Source organism: Zasmidium cellare (genome assembly GCF_010093935.1).
Source record: "Zasmidium cellare ATCC 36951 unplaced genomic scaffold M409scaffold_26, whole genome shotgun sequence".
In the NCBI taxonomy this organism is placed as follows: Eukaryota; Fungi; Ascomycota; class Dothideomycetes; order Mycosphaerellales; family Mycosphaerellaceae; genus Zasmidium; species Zasmidium cellare.
Genome location: NW_022986970.1, coordinates 333,104 through 349,944, shown reverse-complemented (window position 1 = coordinate 349,944; position 16,841 = coordinate 333,104). Strand labels below are relative to the sequence as shown.

At 53.0% G+C, this 16,841-nt stretch overlaps 8 protein-coding genes across 8 annotated transcripts; 3 read left to right on the top strand and 5 right to left on the bottom strand.

Annotated features, from left to right (window-relative positions):
- Nucleotides 1–2,144: 2,144 nt before the first annotated feature.
- On the bottom strand, nt 2,145–3,822 carry M409DRAFT_67946 (glycoside hydrolase family 16 protein; the record flags this gene model as incomplete). Its single annotated transcript, XM_033817622.1, has 4 exons — nt 2,145–2,154; nt 2,502–3,060; nt 3,111–3,479; nt 3,714–3,822. 4 exons carry the CDS (start codon nt 3,820–3,822, stop codon nt 2,145–2,147), a joined length of 1,047 nt encoding a protein of 348 aa, XP_033665321.1.
- A 1,229-nt stretch (nt 3,823–5,051) lies between these two features.
- Nucleotides 5,052–7,736, top strand: M409DRAFT_67925 (glycoside hydrolase family 55 protein; the record flags this gene model as incomplete). The annotated part of the gene is made up of 3 exons (XM_033817613.1): nt 5,052–5,258; nt 5,292–7,306; nt 7,355–7,736. The coding sequence occupies 3 exons, from the start codon at nt 5,052–5,054 to the stop codon at nt 7,734–7,736; spliced, it is 2,604 nt and encodes an 867-aa protein (XP_033665320.1).
- A 203-nt stretch (nt 7,737–7,939) lies between these two features.
- Nucleotides 7,940–8,539, bottom strand: M409DRAFT_25307 (uncharacterized protein; the record flags this gene model as incomplete). Its single annotated transcript, XM_033807631.1, has 1 exon — nt 7,940–8,539. The coding sequence occupies one exon, from the start codon at nt 8,537–8,539 to the stop codon at nt 7,940–7,942; it is 600 nt and encodes a 199-aa protein (XP_033665319.1).
- A 672-nt stretch (nt 8,540–9,211) lies between these two features.
- On the bottom strand, nt 9,212–9,919 carry M409DRAFT_25306 (uncharacterized protein; the record flags this gene model as incomplete). Its single annotated transcript, XM_033807630.1, has 1 exon — nt 9,212–9,919. One exon carries the CDS (start codon nt 9,917–9,919, stop codon nt 9,212–9,214), a length of 708 nt encoding a protein of 235 aa, XP_033665318.1.
- Nucleotides 9,920–10,634: 715 nt separating this feature from the next.
- M409DRAFT_56692 (uncharacterized protein) lies at nt 10,635–11,333 on the bottom strand (the record flags this gene model as incomplete). Its single annotated transcript, XM_033813374.1, has 1 exon — nt 10,635–11,333. The coding sequence occupies one exon, from the start codon at nt 11,331–11,333 to the stop codon at nt 10,635–10,637; it is 699 nt and encodes a 232-aa protein (XP_033665317.1).
- Nucleotides 11,334–11,726: 393 nt separating this feature from the next.
- Nucleotides 11,727–12,565, top strand: M409DRAFT_56691 (uncharacterized protein; the record flags this gene model as incomplete). Its single annotated transcript, XM_033813373.1, has 2 exons — nt 11,727–11,914; nt 11,971–12,565. 2 exons carry the CDS (start codon nt 11,727–11,729, stop codon nt 12,563–12,565), a joined length of 783 nt encoding a protein of 260 aa, XP_033665316.1.
- A 310-nt stretch (nt 12,566–12,875) lies between these two features.
- On the bottom strand, nt 12,876–14,010 carry M409DRAFT_67924 (uncharacterized protein; the record flags this gene model as incomplete). Its single annotated transcript, XM_033817612.1, has 7 exons — nt 12,876–13,007; nt 13,067–13,277; nt 13,449–13,492; nt 13,544–13,584; nt 13,638–13,801; nt 13,864–13,884; nt 13,934–14,010. The coding sequence occupies 7 exons, from the start codon at nt 14,008–14,010 to the stop codon at nt 12,876–12,878; spliced, it is 690 nt and encodes a 229-aa protein (XP_033665315.1).
- Nucleotides 14,011–14,467: 457 nt separating this feature from the next.
- On the top strand, nt 14,468–15,705 carry M409DRAFT_25302 (uncharacterized protein; the record flags this gene model as incomplete). The annotated part of the gene is made up of 4 exons (XM_033807629.1): nt 14,468–14,666; nt 14,743–14,856; nt 14,909–14,937; nt 14,998–15,705. 4 exons carry the CDS (start codon nt 14,468–14,470, stop codon nt 15,703–15,705), a joined length of 1,050 nt encoding a protein of 349 aa, XP_033665314.1.
- Between the last annotated feature and the right edge of the window lie 1,136 nt (nt 15,706–16,841).

Sequence of the window (16,841 nt, the reverse complement as noted above, 5' to 3'; positions counted from 1 at the left end):
CTGAGGGGAAGATGGATGAAGTCGTGGTTGTGTAGACATAGTACGAGCCTGTCAGGGTGCCATTCGAGACCGTCGTGATCGATCCACCTGATGGTAGCGTGCTGAAAGAGATCGTGGTTGGTGTAAACGTGAGAGTGCTGTCGGATCCTGGCGGACCGCTGTATGATGCTGGCGGAATGGAAGAACCTGGTGGCAGAGTGCTGGTCGAAGTAACCGTGTTTGGTACCGTGACGGTCGCCCCGTCTTGCAGCGATTCTGTTGTCGTTTCAGTCGGTACAAGTGTCACTGTTGGAGTGATGGTGACTACACCGCCGCCTCCATACACCGGCGGAGGAGCGACATACTTCTGGGCAACAATGATATTGAAGTCGGTCTGCTGGGTACCCGAGATGGCCCGCTTCAAGTAGCACAGGTTGGCTTCGATGTCGTAGAGAACGGCATTACACCCGCTCAACATGTCACAATACGGTAAGCAGTCGACAAACTCGTCCTCGTAAACTGGTGCGCGGATGTCGTTACCGGCGAAGAAATTAGAGCAGGTGATGAGGTATGACTGGCCAGCAGCGTCAATGTAGACCTGATTGTCGAAAGTTGGACAAGTTGGCGAGTAGCTTGCAGGCTGACCGGCGATGATACCGCCCGCCTGTGCCTGCACACCCGTGACTGAGCTGAACAGGGTGCATTCTCCCTCAGTGTTATAGTTGACTGCAACACAGCCAGTGGTGGAGTCGCAGAATTTCTGGCAGTCTCCCAGCGTGGCTGCAGCAATACGCCTGACAAGAGTTGAGTTGGACGTCGAGCCGCTGTTATTTCTCAGACGGCCAATAAGGCTGTCATCAATGACGGTTCCGAGCCAGGCATATCCGCATGCGAGAGAGTATGTGCCACCGCCACCTGAGGAGCAGACTAACTGATTGGTTGAGCCGCAGACATCTGAGCTGGCAGTCGGGCAGGCGGGAGCGGTGGGCGATACTGTGCTTGAAGGAGACGTCAATGTTGCTGCAGCGGAGGTGTAATCAACCGACAGAGTAGTGTAGGTTATGCCGTCGCTGACGATGAGAGACGTAGACGTCACTGCTTCGCTGGCTGGCTCGGACGTAGACCACTGTTCGACAGACGAGACAACGAGGCTGCTCTCGCTGATAGGAATGACGATGCTTGAAGTAACGCCACCACTGATGGAGAGAGAAGTCGAGGTAACTCCATTGCTCGACCAAAGAGAGGTAGATGTGACGCCGCCACTCACTAAAAGAGAGGTAGAGCTTGACACACGCGTGGTGTAGTAAGACGTCATGTAAGGCGAGGCGCTGCTACGAAGAGTCGATGTACCGGCCGCAGGGCTACTGCTAGGCCTCACCGAGCTACTGCCTCCGAATGGCGTTGATGTGCGAGAGCTGCTTGCACGGGTCGAACTGCTGCTGGACAGTGTACTGGTCAGGACAGCGCAGCTTCTAGTTGTGGTCGGTGGGTCTGGGGTGTTTTGACCCAGATACAAGTACTGCGGCTGGATGGCACTGATCAGACCCGAGGAAGGGTCGCCGCCAGCAGTGAACCGCACACTTCCAGATGACTTGAGATAGCAGTACCTCGTGGCCGTAACGAATGTGAAGCCCGAGCAAGGACCCTCGGAGCCATCCGAGCAGAGCTTGAAGCATTCCTGGAAAGACGCCGTGACTTGGAATGGTCCATTTGCGGGGGCCTGCGTATCGTTGCCACATCCAAGAATGTATTCCACCCCGCAGTCATCGACAACTGTTTGTCCATTCGAAGATGGGCAGCTTGCTGCGGCAAGCGAGATAGCAGAGACCGTCGGCGCAACAGAGCTGGAGTTTGCTGCGGATGATGAAGACGCTATCACGGCAGAAGAACTCGCCCCCACTGTGGTAGACGGCGTGGCAGCGGAAGAGCTCGCTGCAGCGACTGTCGAGGTGGTGCTGATCACTGGCTGAGATGAGGCGAGAGGTGAAGACGAAGGACGAACCACTGAGCTGGACGAAGTAGCTGGCGTAGAGGTTCGTGCTGACGAAATGACTAACCCACTCGGTGCAGGACCAGCAATTCGAATGCCCACGTTAGTGCCGGAGTTGGGTACAAGGCGTCCCGCATCTGGCTTGGGATAACAAGCTCCTCCGCTAAACGCAACCTCACGACAACCTGCAAGGCTGTCGCATTGGTTCAAACAAGCCTGGAAGCTGGGAAGGACGTATACACCCAAATTCGGCCCACCGTCGTAGTCGAAGCCACAAGCAATGCTGTAGTCGTAGCCGTTTGAGTTGATGACGATGCTGTTGTTGTACTCTGGACAGAGAGCACCTGTTGGCATGGGAATGGCAGAAACAGCTGTGGTGGATGAGATAGGTCCAGTATATGGTGGTGGCGTCTCGGTCGATGTCGTGCCACCCATGCCCATTGGGATCGTGTTAGTGCTCGCAAGGCTTGTGACAGAAGAAAGGCTGGTGGAGTAAGTCGAGGTAGTTGCAACTCCGGAAGGCATCTGGTACACTCTCAGAGAGTTGATCTCAAAATAGGCCTGCTTGAGCGAATCGGGATTCGTGCCAACGTAGTCGACACAAGAGTTCAAGGAGTCCACCGATGGATTGGGATTCTGTGGGCAGTTGGTGTATTGACGGTAGACATTTCCAGCCCACGCTCCACAAAAATCGATATTGATGATAACGCTCATATTGCGGAACTTCGTGTCGATGTCGCAAGCGCCTTGCTGGTTGACCGCTGGAATACCGAATTGCGAAATATCAGGTGCGCCATTTGTGATGCTGCTGGGAATGCTGCCTCGAGGAAACCACCAGTGCTTGACGAATTCAGAAGTCCACTCGGTTACATAAACACCACCCTGATTTTGGTTGAAGCCCGCTCCGTAGTTGTTGGGCAGGGCGGCGTTGTTGTCCAGAAGCGAGCCGCATCCAGAATTCCCGTTGACACCAGCGTAGCAGTTGTTTTGCTTCAGAGTACCCGACTGAGTGCTACCTGCGATTGTGCAGTTATCGCTGGTGTGCATTGATATCGTGTTGTACATGTCGGTGTGGACGCCCTCGATGATATCTGACAGTTGTTAGCGAACATACGATACATCTCTCTGCATTCAGACTGACCAATCTCGCCCTTGGAAGGCCATTCAGGCCCCAGAAGCCAATACGCAGGCCAAGTTCCACATCCCGTAGGCATGTGCACCATGTCCATGACGAACAGGCCATGATAATAAGTGTTGTCACTGATGATCCTCACGCTCGGTATTCCCAGGCCCCCATTGGGCCAGGCGTTGGTTGTGTCTGGCTTCAAGACGAATGTTCCTCGACTCGATATGGCGGCATAGCCATTTGCGGTGGCCACGGTCTCGTTGACATACTGGACGTGTCCATAGGTGGGATCGTAGGAGCTGTAAAAGTTGAACTTGTCCAAGAAGTTGCCAGGTTGATAGTCGTCCACCAGCTCGTACGGTGCTGCCCCTGGTGCTCCGCTACCTTGATAATATGTCGCTCCGTGGACACTCTGCGCAGAGACATGGGAAAAGATGGAGAGGAGAGCAACGGCAGTCCTCGAAGCGAGTGGCGAGGACCGCATGGTGGCTAATTCAACGACGCTCTCACCCAACGTGAGAGACACAAGATGTTCCTATCGTCAATGCCTTGGACAGTATGATGTTCGAGATATCGCCGCCAAATGCAAAGAACGCGCTGTTGACGGGGACGACCTACCTGCACATTCCAGAGCCCACCCGCCATTGCGGACGGCATACACATTTGCATTCCCGGGCGGTAAGCAGCAAATTGGAATTGAAAGCAGCCAGACAGGAAGGCTAGCCATGCCTAGATCGATTTGATGGATGTGTGTCAAAGTGTAGATAGTCGATGGGAAGTATATCCTGCGCCGCACCGTGAGAACTGCCGACCCGTGCGGCCTTTGGACAGGCAAGACTGGCCCATGTCTTGGCTACAGTGAGACGGATAGCGCTATCACGCCGCATTGATGGCAACTCTTCTCTGCTTAGGCTCGAGATGGTGCAAGTGGAAGAGGGTGATGCTTTCGATAGCGAGCACGTTCGACGACATCTTCCTCGGCTGGACGTCCCGAGCTTGATTATGCTTTAATCAAATTTTGCTACAGACTAATGCTGCATATTACGCGTGGTGAGTATATATGAGACCAAACTCTCACCGACCGCATCCAGACCTCTGTTCCGTCTTGCAGGTACTCCTCCGCCTCTGGACAACGAGGATACACGAACCACACTCAAGGGGCACAGATTCATTCGCTACCATCAGCACTCCTTACAAAACCCAACAATGTTGTCACGCCCGGCCACCAAGATCTCGCTCACCGCCGACGACATCATCGCGTACGAACAGCGCAAGATAACAAGAGACGCGATGAAAGAGCGCGAAGTTGCAGAATCGAACGATACCAGCAAGGCCAGCTCCCAAAGCGACTCGACAGATGTGACGCCTGCTGCTCCGTCCCGCGTCGCGAGGTCCAAGATGACGAGAGACCAGCGGATCGGCGTTGGCAGCTCAAGAGGTTGAACAGTCCGTGAAGCAAGACTATTTCTTCTTCTGAAAGCAACATATGGATTATCAGGCCTTGGGTTGGACCAAGCATGTGCTGCTATGTTTGTAGACTGAAAGGCAAGATACAGCACCCAAACTCTGGCTACCAAGGCAAGGGGACGAGTCCGAGCGTATGAGGGCGGCAAGTCGGCTCCCAAAAGAAGAGAAGAAACTTGTTACCGTCCACGGGTGGCAAGTGTTCTCCTTGCTGCTAACACGGCCGCACAAGCGAAGGCAGGGCGAGAGTCTTGGCATCCTTCATTCCAGGAGCCATGTCTAATAACACTTGGCCACGGAGGGGGCAAACGCATTTCCTATTGCTCCCACTTTCAACAGGCACAGCCTAAGCCATCTTTTACTCGTTGAATCGTTGCTTCTGGTATTATCTGGTCAATTGAGACTCCCTCCACCTCCTACCGCATGAGGTAGATCGTCTCACAACATTTTTGCGCTGCAGCGCTTGACTGGGACTGGCCGCACCATTCCACCATGACCACTCTTCGCACGTCTTTGACCGTCGCGTCGTTCATCGCAGCCCTCGTCTTCCTCTCGCTCCTTTCCGCCTCCCACGCCGATCCAGGGGTAGCGCACGTCGAAGACTCATTCAACATACCCCTATCGCCACATGAGTTGAAAGTGGATCTTGATGACGCCGGCATCCCTCACGTTGGCCCGAACTTGGAGCGGTTCGAACGGGTCATTTCTGACGAGGCACTCAATGCCCATCAGAACGAGAAGCGCGCCTCGTACGGCTCTGGACAGCCATATTGGGTGGAGCAAATCCCACGAAGAGGCAAACCTGCATACGGCCGCAATGACTCCTATGTCATGTTTCGAAACGTTTTGAAATACGGTGCAGACCCTACTGGAACTGTAGATTCTACAGAAGCCATCCAAAGAGCAATTGCAGAGGGAAATCGATGTGGGTATTACACTGGCGGCTATGAGGGCGGCCAGCAAATGTACGATTATGATCTCGATGATGGAACCTTCTACTACGGATGTGATTCGCAGACGACCACGCCCGCCATTATCTACATTCCGTACGGAGTCTACCTCATATCGAAGCCTGTCATCATGTATTACTATACCGCCGTGGTTGGAGACGCGAACAATCTGCCCGTCTTGAAGGCTACGCCTGACTTTTCGGGTATTGGCATGCTGGACACCAATCCATACGTGATTTACAACAACCAGTGGTATCAAAATCAGAACAACTTTTGGCGACAAGTGCGAAATCTGGTCCTGGACACGACCGATGTACCCAAGTCGGTCGAAATGCATGCTTTGCATTGGCAAATCGCCCAGACCACGCACTTACAAAACATCGTTTTCAACATGCCAATCTACACGGACGAAGACCCCAACGCACACGTCGGCATATTTATGGAGAATGGCTCCGGACTTTGGATTGAAGATCTGATCTTCAACGGCGGGTACCATGCTTTCTTTGCCGGCAACCAACAGATCAATGTCAGAAACCTTACCTTCAACGACTGTCATACAGGAATCTTCCAGAACTGGGGCTGGATATGGAGTTACAAGAGCCTGACCTTCAACAGGTGTGTCGTCGGCTTCAACATGAGCCAGGGAGGCGCTGTGCCCACTGTCGGTCAAATGGCCATCCACGACTCGGACTGGAACGATTGCCAGTACGGAGTCATGACAGGGTTTTCGGGTGTCAGCACTCCGGTCGGTGCTGGCCAGTTGACACTGGGCAACTGCAACTTCGCCAATACCAATCCTGCTGTTGCCGCTCCCAACGGAACGCTCATCATTGAAGGCAATCAAAGAATCGACAATTATGTCCAAGGCACAACGTATGTGATCTCGGATCAGGCCGGTGCGATTGAGGTGAATGGCAGAGAATGCTACGGCCCGCATGCAGAATATGCCCGCGTGCAACAACTCTGGACGGCCCCTCCCATCAGCCGAAGCCTGCTCGACTCGAATGGCAAGTTTGTGGAGAGGAAGAAGCCGCAATACGAGGGTGAGCCATGGGAAAACTTCGTCTCCATCATCGATTATGGATGCCCTGCGGATGGCGTGACAGATGCCACCGAATGTGTCCAATCTTTCCTCGACTCGCTCCAATTCCCCAAGATTGGGTTTGTCGACCACGGTGCATATGTGATTACATCGACCGTGACCATTCCGAACAACATCCGCCTTGTTGGCGAACTTTGGCCTCTCTTTATGGTTTACGGGGACAACTTTCAGAACATGGACGAACCCGTGGTCGCTTTCCGCGTCGGCCAGCCCGGTGACGTGGGCACGACAGAAATCAGCGAAATCCTCTTCCAGACCCGCGGCCCTACTCCTGGAGCCATCATCATGGAATGGAATTTGGCTTGCACGGCCCCTGCCACGTGTGGTGCTTGGGACACACACTTCCGTATTGGCGGAACGAATGGCACATTGCTGCAGAATTACAACTGCAAGAAGAGACCCAATATCGCCCACGGTGCTGACAGACCTGAATGCTTCTGTGCCTTTTTGATCCTTCACGTCACAACTACGGCGAAAAATGTCCTGTTCTCCAACCAATGGCTTTGGGTGTCTGACCACGAGCTAGATCTGGACGGCAAGGATCAGATTGATATCTACAACGCTCGCGGTCTACTAATCGAAACGCACGGCCCGATTTGGTTCTACGGCTCCAGCTCAGAACATTCCATGCTGTACAACTACCAAATCGCCAACGCCAAAGACGTCTACCTCAGCATGATGCAAAGCGAGACAGCGTAAGTCATGAAAACACTCCCTTCCCAAACTCTACTAACGCACCCCAGCTATATGCAAAGCAACCCCAACGCCATCTCCGCCTTCCCACCCAAACCCGGCCCACCCTGGAACGACCCGGACTTCTCTGAATGCTTCAGTCGGGGCTGCTTCAAGACCATCGCTGTCCGCATCTTCAACAGCAGCTACATCTTCTCGTACGGCGCAGGTCTCTACTCGTTCTTCGAGAACTACGACACGGGCTGCATCATGACGAACAACTGCGACGAGCGCCGGATCAAGATCGACCAGAGCCAGGGGATTTACGTCAGGGGGCTGGCGAATATCGCGGCGCAGTATATGGTGCAGGTGGATGATTTGAATCTGGCGCCGTATGTGGAGAATGAGAGTACGGATATTTTTGATAACGTGGCGATTATTGAGTATCCTTGATTTGGGTTGGTGGGACTTGGATGGAGTAAAGGGATGGAATGGATTGATGGTAGGGCGAGTGCTGTGAGGTGGTGAAATGTTCTTGAGGCTTGGACATCGCTTGTGTACCGCTGAGTCGTCGAAATTGCTTTCCTCGTCTTGCTATCCATCCCTAATGTATCTCACTGGCAGAGCTTCTCGTTTCCACGCCTCCTGCACCAATCTCAATCTTGCGCTGAGAGTTTCTTCCTCAGACAAGCCGCGTGATGCCACTCACTCCGCAAGAATCGGACCATCTGATAGATTATCTCGTGATCAGGGCAATCAGGGTCGACAAACACCTTGCTCATCGACTCATGTGAAAGCCGAGCGTGCTCATGTCTCATCGATCTCTCTGTCGCACGAAAGTCGAAGGCTATCTCTTGCTCACCGCCGAGCCAGGCTCCCTCGATGGTAAAGCGCATCTTGAGAAATGCCTTCTCGCATGTAGCCAGCAGGCTTGCAAATCCTAGCATGTCCTCGTGGAAGAGGCTCTTCATGATGGCCTCGAACCTGGACTTGACCATGTTGCCCTCGAACCTCTCACGTCGGTAGTTTTCCATGTCCTTCTCGGTATAAGTCCCCAAATCCACATCCACGACGACGCTCTTAATGATCTTGACATTCTCCCTCCCAAACCCCCTCACCAACGCCGCAATGCTCTCCTCCGCCTGCTCAGGCACAACATGCACAACGAAGCTGTTGCTCGCACAGAACAGCTTCAGATAATCCTGCCGCAACTGCGTGCAAGTCAGGGCGAGGCCTGCCGGGTTGTAGTCGGTCATGCCGTTGGCGGTGATGGTGAGGTCTTCGAAGTGTTTGACGTGGGAGTCTGGGAACTAGACTTCGAGGGTTTTGGTGTGCGAGAGGGCTTCGGCGGCGATGGGGTTGAGGAGCTCGGCGGCGAGGTTTTTAAGGGGGGAGGGGTTCATGATTCTTGGGAGGGTGGGGGCGCGGGATGTTATGAGGTGCTTTAGCTTGCTTGGTCTTCGAGTGTTCGGGTGTTCGAAGTTTGACAGGTCAGTGATGAGAAGTATTCGGGTGGAAGGTGCCAAACTGGGTCGCTAGCGGCAACGAAGCACGGGCCATAGCTGATGGCTGATAGACATGTGAAAGGGGCTGCGAGATTCATATTTGGTAGCTTGACGCTGTTTGATTCATCATTTCCATGTATCTGACTATTCAGTCTCAAAAGCAAAAACAAAATGCTTGTGGGTGCCGTCGCTGCAGCACGCGTGTTGTGCCAATAATATCTTGGAAAAGCCTCAATGCCAAAATCAAGGATTTGTGCCCGCCGCGTGAGAAGTCATGTCATCTTGAACTCAAGTATCCTCCCTTTCCATATCATTTTCGTGTCTTGTTGTTGTTTTGATTGTAGTGTCCTCAAAGTCGTCGTCGGTCGCACGTCAGGGGTGAAGTCGAAAATCCTCGCTCTGAGCCATGCTGATGGCCGTGAATTATGCCGCAAACTCGAATTCGTCGTCGAAAATGCGGATGTAACACAACACCACATGCACCAGCCTCATGTGGAACAGCTGCTCAAGCGGATTGCCATCCTCACCCTGTGATGACTCAAACAACCGTATAGCCTCTTCTTCCATCGACGTGCATAGCGCATGCCAGTCGAACGACATCTCGTTCGTACCCGGTCCTGCACCCGCCACGCTGTAGTGAATCTTGATGCGGACGGTCTTGCATTCGTTCAGCATCGTGCAGAGCTCGTTGTCGCAGAAGTGGAGCAAGGCCGAGGCGAGAGTCGACTCGACATCGACACCGGAGTCGGACAGTAAGGGTGACGTGGGTTGACGCTCGATCCTGGTGACGATGTCGCGGAGCACTGTTGGCAGATGTTTGGTACTGCCGCGAGGGTGGCGACACGCGCCGAGGGGGATGTCGATGTTGAGAGTGCCCATCGTTCGAGCATTCTTCGGGCCGACGACTTTGAGGAAGGCTTTGGTGCTGGTGGCGACGGTGTTGAGGGTGGTCCAGATGGTGAAGGTGTTGATGGAGTAGAAGAGGCTTATGAAGTTCTTGTAGAGCTCTTTGCAGGCCATGGCGAAGCCGGCAGGGTGCTCGATCTGGTTGAGGTCTTTGGTCGGGCATGATCTTGAAGTCGGTGAATTTGGACGCGGAGTCGCGGTAGTGGAGGATCTTGAGGGGTTCATGGTGACCGAGTGCGCGCTCGGCGATGTTGTTGAGAATCTCAGCTGGAAACTTGGTGAGGAGTGAGGCGTCCATTGTTGATCGTGATGGGCTGAGGGTGGACGTGCAAGTGATCAGCGATGTCGAAATCGGCGGTGGAGTTGATGTCTCGAGTGTTTCGTTGCGCGAGGTTGTTAGAGGAAGGAAGAGATCTTCATTTGAAAGAATCTGTAAGTCGTTCTTTGGACAATAGGACTTTGGACAATAGAGCTCCATACAATAGGACTTCGGACAATAGCGCGCACGGGCCATGGGCGTGCCATGTGACGGGCTGACGTCGGCTTTTTATCCTCACTCGATTTGGCTTTTTCGCTATCTGATGGAAGCTCACGTGATTGTTTTCATTTTACTCTCGACTGCTACCTACGCAACTCACGGTACGATGCACGTCATCGCCTTGCTACTCTGAATTCCCGAAGTCATTCTCGCAAGAAAAAACTTATATTGCTTTTTGCAGGGATCAGACTCGCTAAGTGCCTTTCTGCAACCCACAACAGCAAGTATCGTCTCCTGCTGCTGAGTCTTGTCCATAGAGCCTCATTCGTCCCTGATGACGAATTGGACTTCCTCCTTCGAGTAACCACGAACTTTCAGCAGCAGCTTGCCTTGTATTCAATGTTAAACTCGACACCGAGTCCAGCTTTTTCCAGCTTCTACAGTTATCACCGCCGCTTGATACTACTCGAACAGCCATGACGCAGATCGCTCCAACGCGGTTGACAGCTCCCTGCATAGCAAAGTCTCGCCCACGGACGCATGACGAGTGTCGCCCAGCTTCTTGAACCGATCGCTCTCAGTTCTCAGGGAGCTCTTGATATCGAGGCAATCAAAAACAGGCTGCAGAGAGATAACGCCATTTTCGTCCTTGTTGCCGCAGGGGAAGAATTTGTACGAGATCGTGAAGCGCAGTTGTTTGCACTGAGTGAGTTTGGGAGTGCGCTCGATTCGATATCGAAAGCGACCGAGAGTCTTGATGAGCGAGTACATGAAATCATACGGGCCGTCTTTGCGCAAAGGAGCCCACTTCTCGAGCTCGATGACCAGGCCTCGCATCGCAGCGGCACTCTTGGAATCAATGGCTTCGAGGAAACCCGCGGCGGTATCACCCGCTCCGTCGCCCTCGCCAACGGTATGTATGACGAAGATGTTGGAAGCGTAGAAGAGCTGCGTGTAGTCTTTCTTCATCTCCTTGCACGTCTGGAGCAGACCGGCTGGATGCTTGATTCGGCCGTCTTCGAAAGTGAATTCGAAACCGGGAAGGTGTGAAGCAGCCTTTCGCGACGAAGGACGGACATGACAAACGTCGTGGGTGAGGGCGAATTCGGCGATCCGGTTGCGGAGTTCTGCGGACAGCCTGCTGAGTGGCGAGTTGTCCATGGCGATGGTGTTCTCGTTGAATGTTGGGGTCAAGGTTCGGACAGCTTGCCGTGAATGTTGCTCGCTGCACGGGTTTGAGTGTTTTGTTTGGCGAAGTTTGAAATTGCGACATCCAGCTACCATAAGCTTTTAGCGCGGCGGCAAACGCACGGGCCGCACCCGATTGACATGTGAAAGCGAGTGGCTTCTGTGAAGACACGACTTTCCAAGTCACATCACTTTCTGCGACAAATTCCAGTTGAGCACTGTTTGCTCCAAACTCTGCTCCTTCCCCCTTCATCCTGCAACTGTTCTCCGGGTTTCGGCACATTTCCGCTGTCGCCCCAGCGACAGCCCACACACAAACTCCCTTTCTCCAACACCAAATCACGAACATCACAACACCCACCCATCATGGAGGCGTCCCCTCTGATGAGGCTTCCGCCTGAGATCCGCAACAACATATACGAGCTCGCCCTCTACGAGCCAGCCGGCATGAGACCTGTTCTATCGCATCCGCGCGCGCCGTCGCAGGTAGAATCGAACCCACTTGCCCTCGCGCTCTGCTGTCGCCAGCTATACCAAGAATGCATACGTCTCTTGTAAGTTACAAAGCCACGACGCCTTGGACGAGTCGTTTACTAATGCCGCCTTATAGCTACAACATCAATCACTTCTGGATCCAGTCGATGACTGCTGATTTCGTCACTCGCCTCGAGTCTTTCTCGGAAGCAATCGGCGAGCAAAACACAGCAGCACTTCGCGAAGTTCGATTCATCCAGGGCTTGGCGGTCGCTTCTGTCATGTCGGCTTCCCGCGCTGAAACCACCACCGCTGCACCGCCTATGGGATTTCCCAGCTCCTCGACTACGCAAGTACCGAGCCCTGCACCTCCCGCGGCGGCCTCTCCTCAAGTCCCCCGGTCTCCCCGCTTCCTGAAAGAGCACCTCATGACGATGTACCTCAACATCCGCAACAACACCACAATCCACAAGCTCTGCGAGCGCGGCACCAAAGCCTACATCACCATACTCTTCTGGATCGACAGCAAAATCTTCACGGAAGAGGCGCCCTACGTCATCTATCTCAACTGTGCCGATCTCAAGACGTCGCTACGGGTTCAGATGACACAGACTCGTCTTGAGTGCCGAGAGGTGAGGACTCGCAAGGTGGATCCGGCGGAGATCGCCAGGGTCATTGCGTTTCTTGAGAACTTGCTGCTCTGTTTGGCCCATTTGGAGAAGCTGGCTTGAGGCTGGGATATAGACTCTCTTCGACTCGTGTCAATGCTACTCACATGGTGAGTGTCGGGCGCAGAAACGAGGTTGTCGTGTTGCCCAGAGGCCACATTGAGGGAAGAAGACGGCGAGTTGGGCTAGACAGAGGGACGATGACAGCGGACAACTTGGGAGGGCCTGGCCTTTGTGCGGGTGGCTTCTCTGCAGTTACTGCGTCAACGTCGTTTGAATGAAATGCGTTTGCCTAGTCCTTGCCATGTCAAAGTGAGGTGCAGCACGCCGCAGCAACTCGACTGCATCGAATCAACGCCCTTCTAGTCGGGAGTTACTTAAAATTCCCGGCATCCTCTTTCATCCCCTTCAGAATCCAAGCCCTCGCCTCAGCCGCAATACTTTCCTCCACCTCTCCCTTCAAAATCCCTCGTCTTGGAGCATCTCGCTCAGGGACATTCATACCCTTAACCAACGAGTCAGTGCCATCATTCACCTCCGTACATCTCATTGAGCGAAACTCACCTTCTGGACTACCGGTCGTGCCCACATACGATCCTTCCACGCTTTCAGATCAGGGAACTGATCGATGTCGATCCCTGCCCAACCTGAAGAAGCGATCCACCCGATGTGAGCAATGTCTGCAATGGTGCATTTGTTGCCGATGAGGTATTCGCGGTTGTTCTCGCCTAGGTGCTTGTCCAGGACTCCGTAGAGGCGTTTTGTCTCGATTTGACTATAAGTATGGTCAGAGCAAGTGCAAGAGAAGCGTGATGAAGAGAGATGTACTATCTGTTGATACCGTAGGGTATATTCTCCGGTGCATACTGAGATTCATCAGCGTGGGAATGTTGGTGCTGAGATTAGCAACCCACTCACTCGGAAGAAATGGTTGGCTTGTCCTTACATCGGCCCCACGCCAGCGTTGAGGAAGAAAAGCCAGGAAGTCATCTGGCGAATACTTAATCAGTAGATTCCTGAAGTATACTCACTCCACCTCACCTCAATGTGTTCCCTCGTCCCCGGAGCAAAACTAATCTTGTCTACGCTGATCAGTACTTGATTAGCACGCAGCAGCAATCTCGACCTCTCTCACAATCTTTGTCATATCTCGACACCAAATACTCCATGATACTGCCGCTCTCAAACACCCTGATTTGTTCCCCGTCTGCAAAGGTATCCGTCAAAGCAGGGATCCGTCCATTTGGGTTGATCTCCAGGAACCACGGCTCCTTTTGCGTGTTTTTGGCGAAGTCGATTCTACATAGCTTCATTCAGTCCAATCGCTTCGATGTATTGCTTCTGTGCAGTGTACGACTGACTTAGTAACCTCATACGGAAGACTGTAAGATGTCAGTGCCGACAGCGACATCGTTCAATCGTGCGACTGACCCCAATTCCTCAAGTGTAACGCTGATCTTGACACCGTTCGGTGTATTTGTCGTGTAGAGGTGGATATTGGAAGACATCGTAGCGGTGGTTTGAGAAGTGCCCAGAGAGTATAGATGGACATCAAGCTTGGGTCCATCAAGAAGAGTATGAAGCTAATGCAATGACGAGATCGAAGGATTCTCAAGCTATGAGAGTGCAGATGGTGGAGCACGCCCTAGCAATGCTGCGGAGCGAGAGTATGAGTAAGTGAGAATCGAGGTTAGAAAGCAAGAATAATAATCATAACAAAGTGGTGGACGAACCTCTACCAATGTGGGCAGACAGCCTTGCACAGCACCTTTAGGGAAAGGAGCACATTTGCCCTACGACTCATTTCTAAGCTAGATCCTTGGCTTGGAACTTCTAGACTTTAAACAGTTACGCTGTCTGCATTTAGGCGAAAGAAGGATGGTCACTTATCCAGACCGATAATATATCAGCTCTTGACAAGCTCGACCAGCCACACACAACATATCTTGCCCACTGTCTCCAGCCATGCCGGAAGTCGAAGAACATGAAGTCGTTTTCACCGCCGACGGCGTGGAGCGGAGGACGTTCTACTACGCCAGAGGGCCTACCGAAGGGCCTCTCCTGGTCTTTCTCCATGGGTTCCCAGCGATAGCGGCATCGTGGAAATCTCAATTGGCGACGTTCGCTTCGCTGGGGTTTCGTGTGGTGGCGCCCGACCTACCAGGTGAGCTTTCCGTCTCTGATTTTGCTGTAGGATCCAAGGCCGTGGCAAGTGCTGATATAGTATTCTATCCGCATAGGTTATGGCAGATCTACTGCTCGGAAGGTAGCTGAAGACTACAGCTTGGAGTCGGTGCATCAAGCTCTGAATGTGGTTTTCGATCATATTGGGGCCGAGAAAGCTGTCTGGATTGGTAAGTGCGCAGAGTAGATCGAATCATTGTTGATGCTGACGTCCCATGAAAGGTCATGATTGGGGAGCAGTGGTGGCTTGGGTGCGTTGATCAGCAAAGCAGGTGCTTCTTGATGCCGCATGAGACTGACTCCCTAAACAGTCGTATGCACAGCATTTCCCCGAGCGCTGCGTCGGCGTAGCAGGCCTCGCCATCCCTTCGCACGTCATGGAACGCGGCTTCGATGCAGCCCTTGAGACGGTGAATCGAGACATTTATCCAGAAGACAAGTATCCGTTCGGTCAATGGGCGTACCAGCACTACTTCAAGACCCATTTCGAGAAGGTGGTGAAGTGGTTCGAGTCTGATGTGGAGACATGTCTACCAGTGATGTATATGAAAGGCAGCCCCGAAGGTCTCGGCAAAGTCTCTCCGGCGGCCAGTGTGGGAGGCGAGGGAGAACTGTTCGGGGGTGAGAAACCGGATCCAGCCTGGCGACAAGTTCCAAAGTCGATGCTCTGCGCTGATGAGGAATATTTGCGCGAGGCCATAGCCGCATCCAAGAAAAGCTCGTTTTGGGGACCCGTCGCCCGATACTTGAACCACGAGAGGAATGAGAAGTACTTCGAAAGTGCTAAGAATGGTGGTAAGCTGCATATGCCAGCGCTGTTCATCGCGGGAAGTTGGGATTCGGGCTGCGATGTTGTGCATTCCAGTGTGGCCGAGCCAGGACGAAGGAATTGCACCAACTTGACGGAGACATCTGTGAAGGCTGGGCACTGGGTTGTGCAGGAGAGACCTGAGGAGGTAAATGCTGCTATCATTCATTGGTTGGTCAAATCTTGTGAGCAGCATTGGCCGAGTCGTTGAGGCTATGTGTTGCTCGAGCAAGTACCATATACATAGAGGAGTTATTGACCGCCAGATCCAGCATCAATGAGCTGGCAATCCAGCCATTGCTACCTCTGCCACAACAGACAGAGACGGATCTAGGGGCTCCCAAAGCGATTTGAATTCCTCCGGTTTCGATGATTCTGTGCCAGTGATACGCTTCATGATTTGCTAAACATCCTCGTTCTGCATAAAGTGCACCTCACGGCATCGTTGTTTGTTCCGTCATTGAAGCCGCCAAGCCCTTGGTCGTGCTCAAGACTACGTGAGCAGTTGGCGAGTGATCGGGATGAATGTTCCACTTGGTGCGGATTGGGTAAAGAGCCTTAGGACGTGAGGACGTGAAGTCGCGAAGGCGTGGTCCGTTTCAAAATAGAGTTCCCGTCCGCCAGTCCTCCTCCCGAATGTACGATAGTTGCTAGTGTTTGCAACGCGTTAGCGAAATAGCACATAAAGGGTGTTTTCAACGACACATGACAAACATGCACCATGTGAGACCCCACGTCAGAGACCTATTTCGTAGCCGGCCTCGTAGTATTACACTCGTATAGACAGATTGTAGCCTGCATAACTCCAAGCCAAGCGATACAACTGTCATCCTCTACAAATAGGTATAAAACCTACCATCACTAGGTACGTATGCCGGCCTTATGCTATGCATTACTATCTCTAGTTAGTACATGACGTGCAGTGTGGCAACAAATGACATGCGGCAAAACCGTCATCACCATAACCCTAACAAGCCTCGACTGTGGGTACTGCCTCACGAGACTCTCGAGACCCTCCCGATGAAACCCCACGTGCTCAAAATGACACGCAGAAGAAAATCGCACAACCGCCAGGCCCGATCCCATCGAAGTCAAAAATCGCATTTACCATTTCCATTTCATTCCCCACCGCTCTATCCGATCCGATCGTGCAACGTATCTGTGATTGGGCGTGTAAATGCATGAATCGCCGCGCATCTCGATGTCTTCCCAATTAGGAAGGACCCTTGCGGATGCGGAGGGCGCGCCGGAAAGCTCGTCGGGGAATTTGTCCGGCTCCGCGGAGTTTTGGTTCTTATCCAAAACTGGGGTGGGTATTTTGGCGATGCCACTCTGGTCGATGTCTTT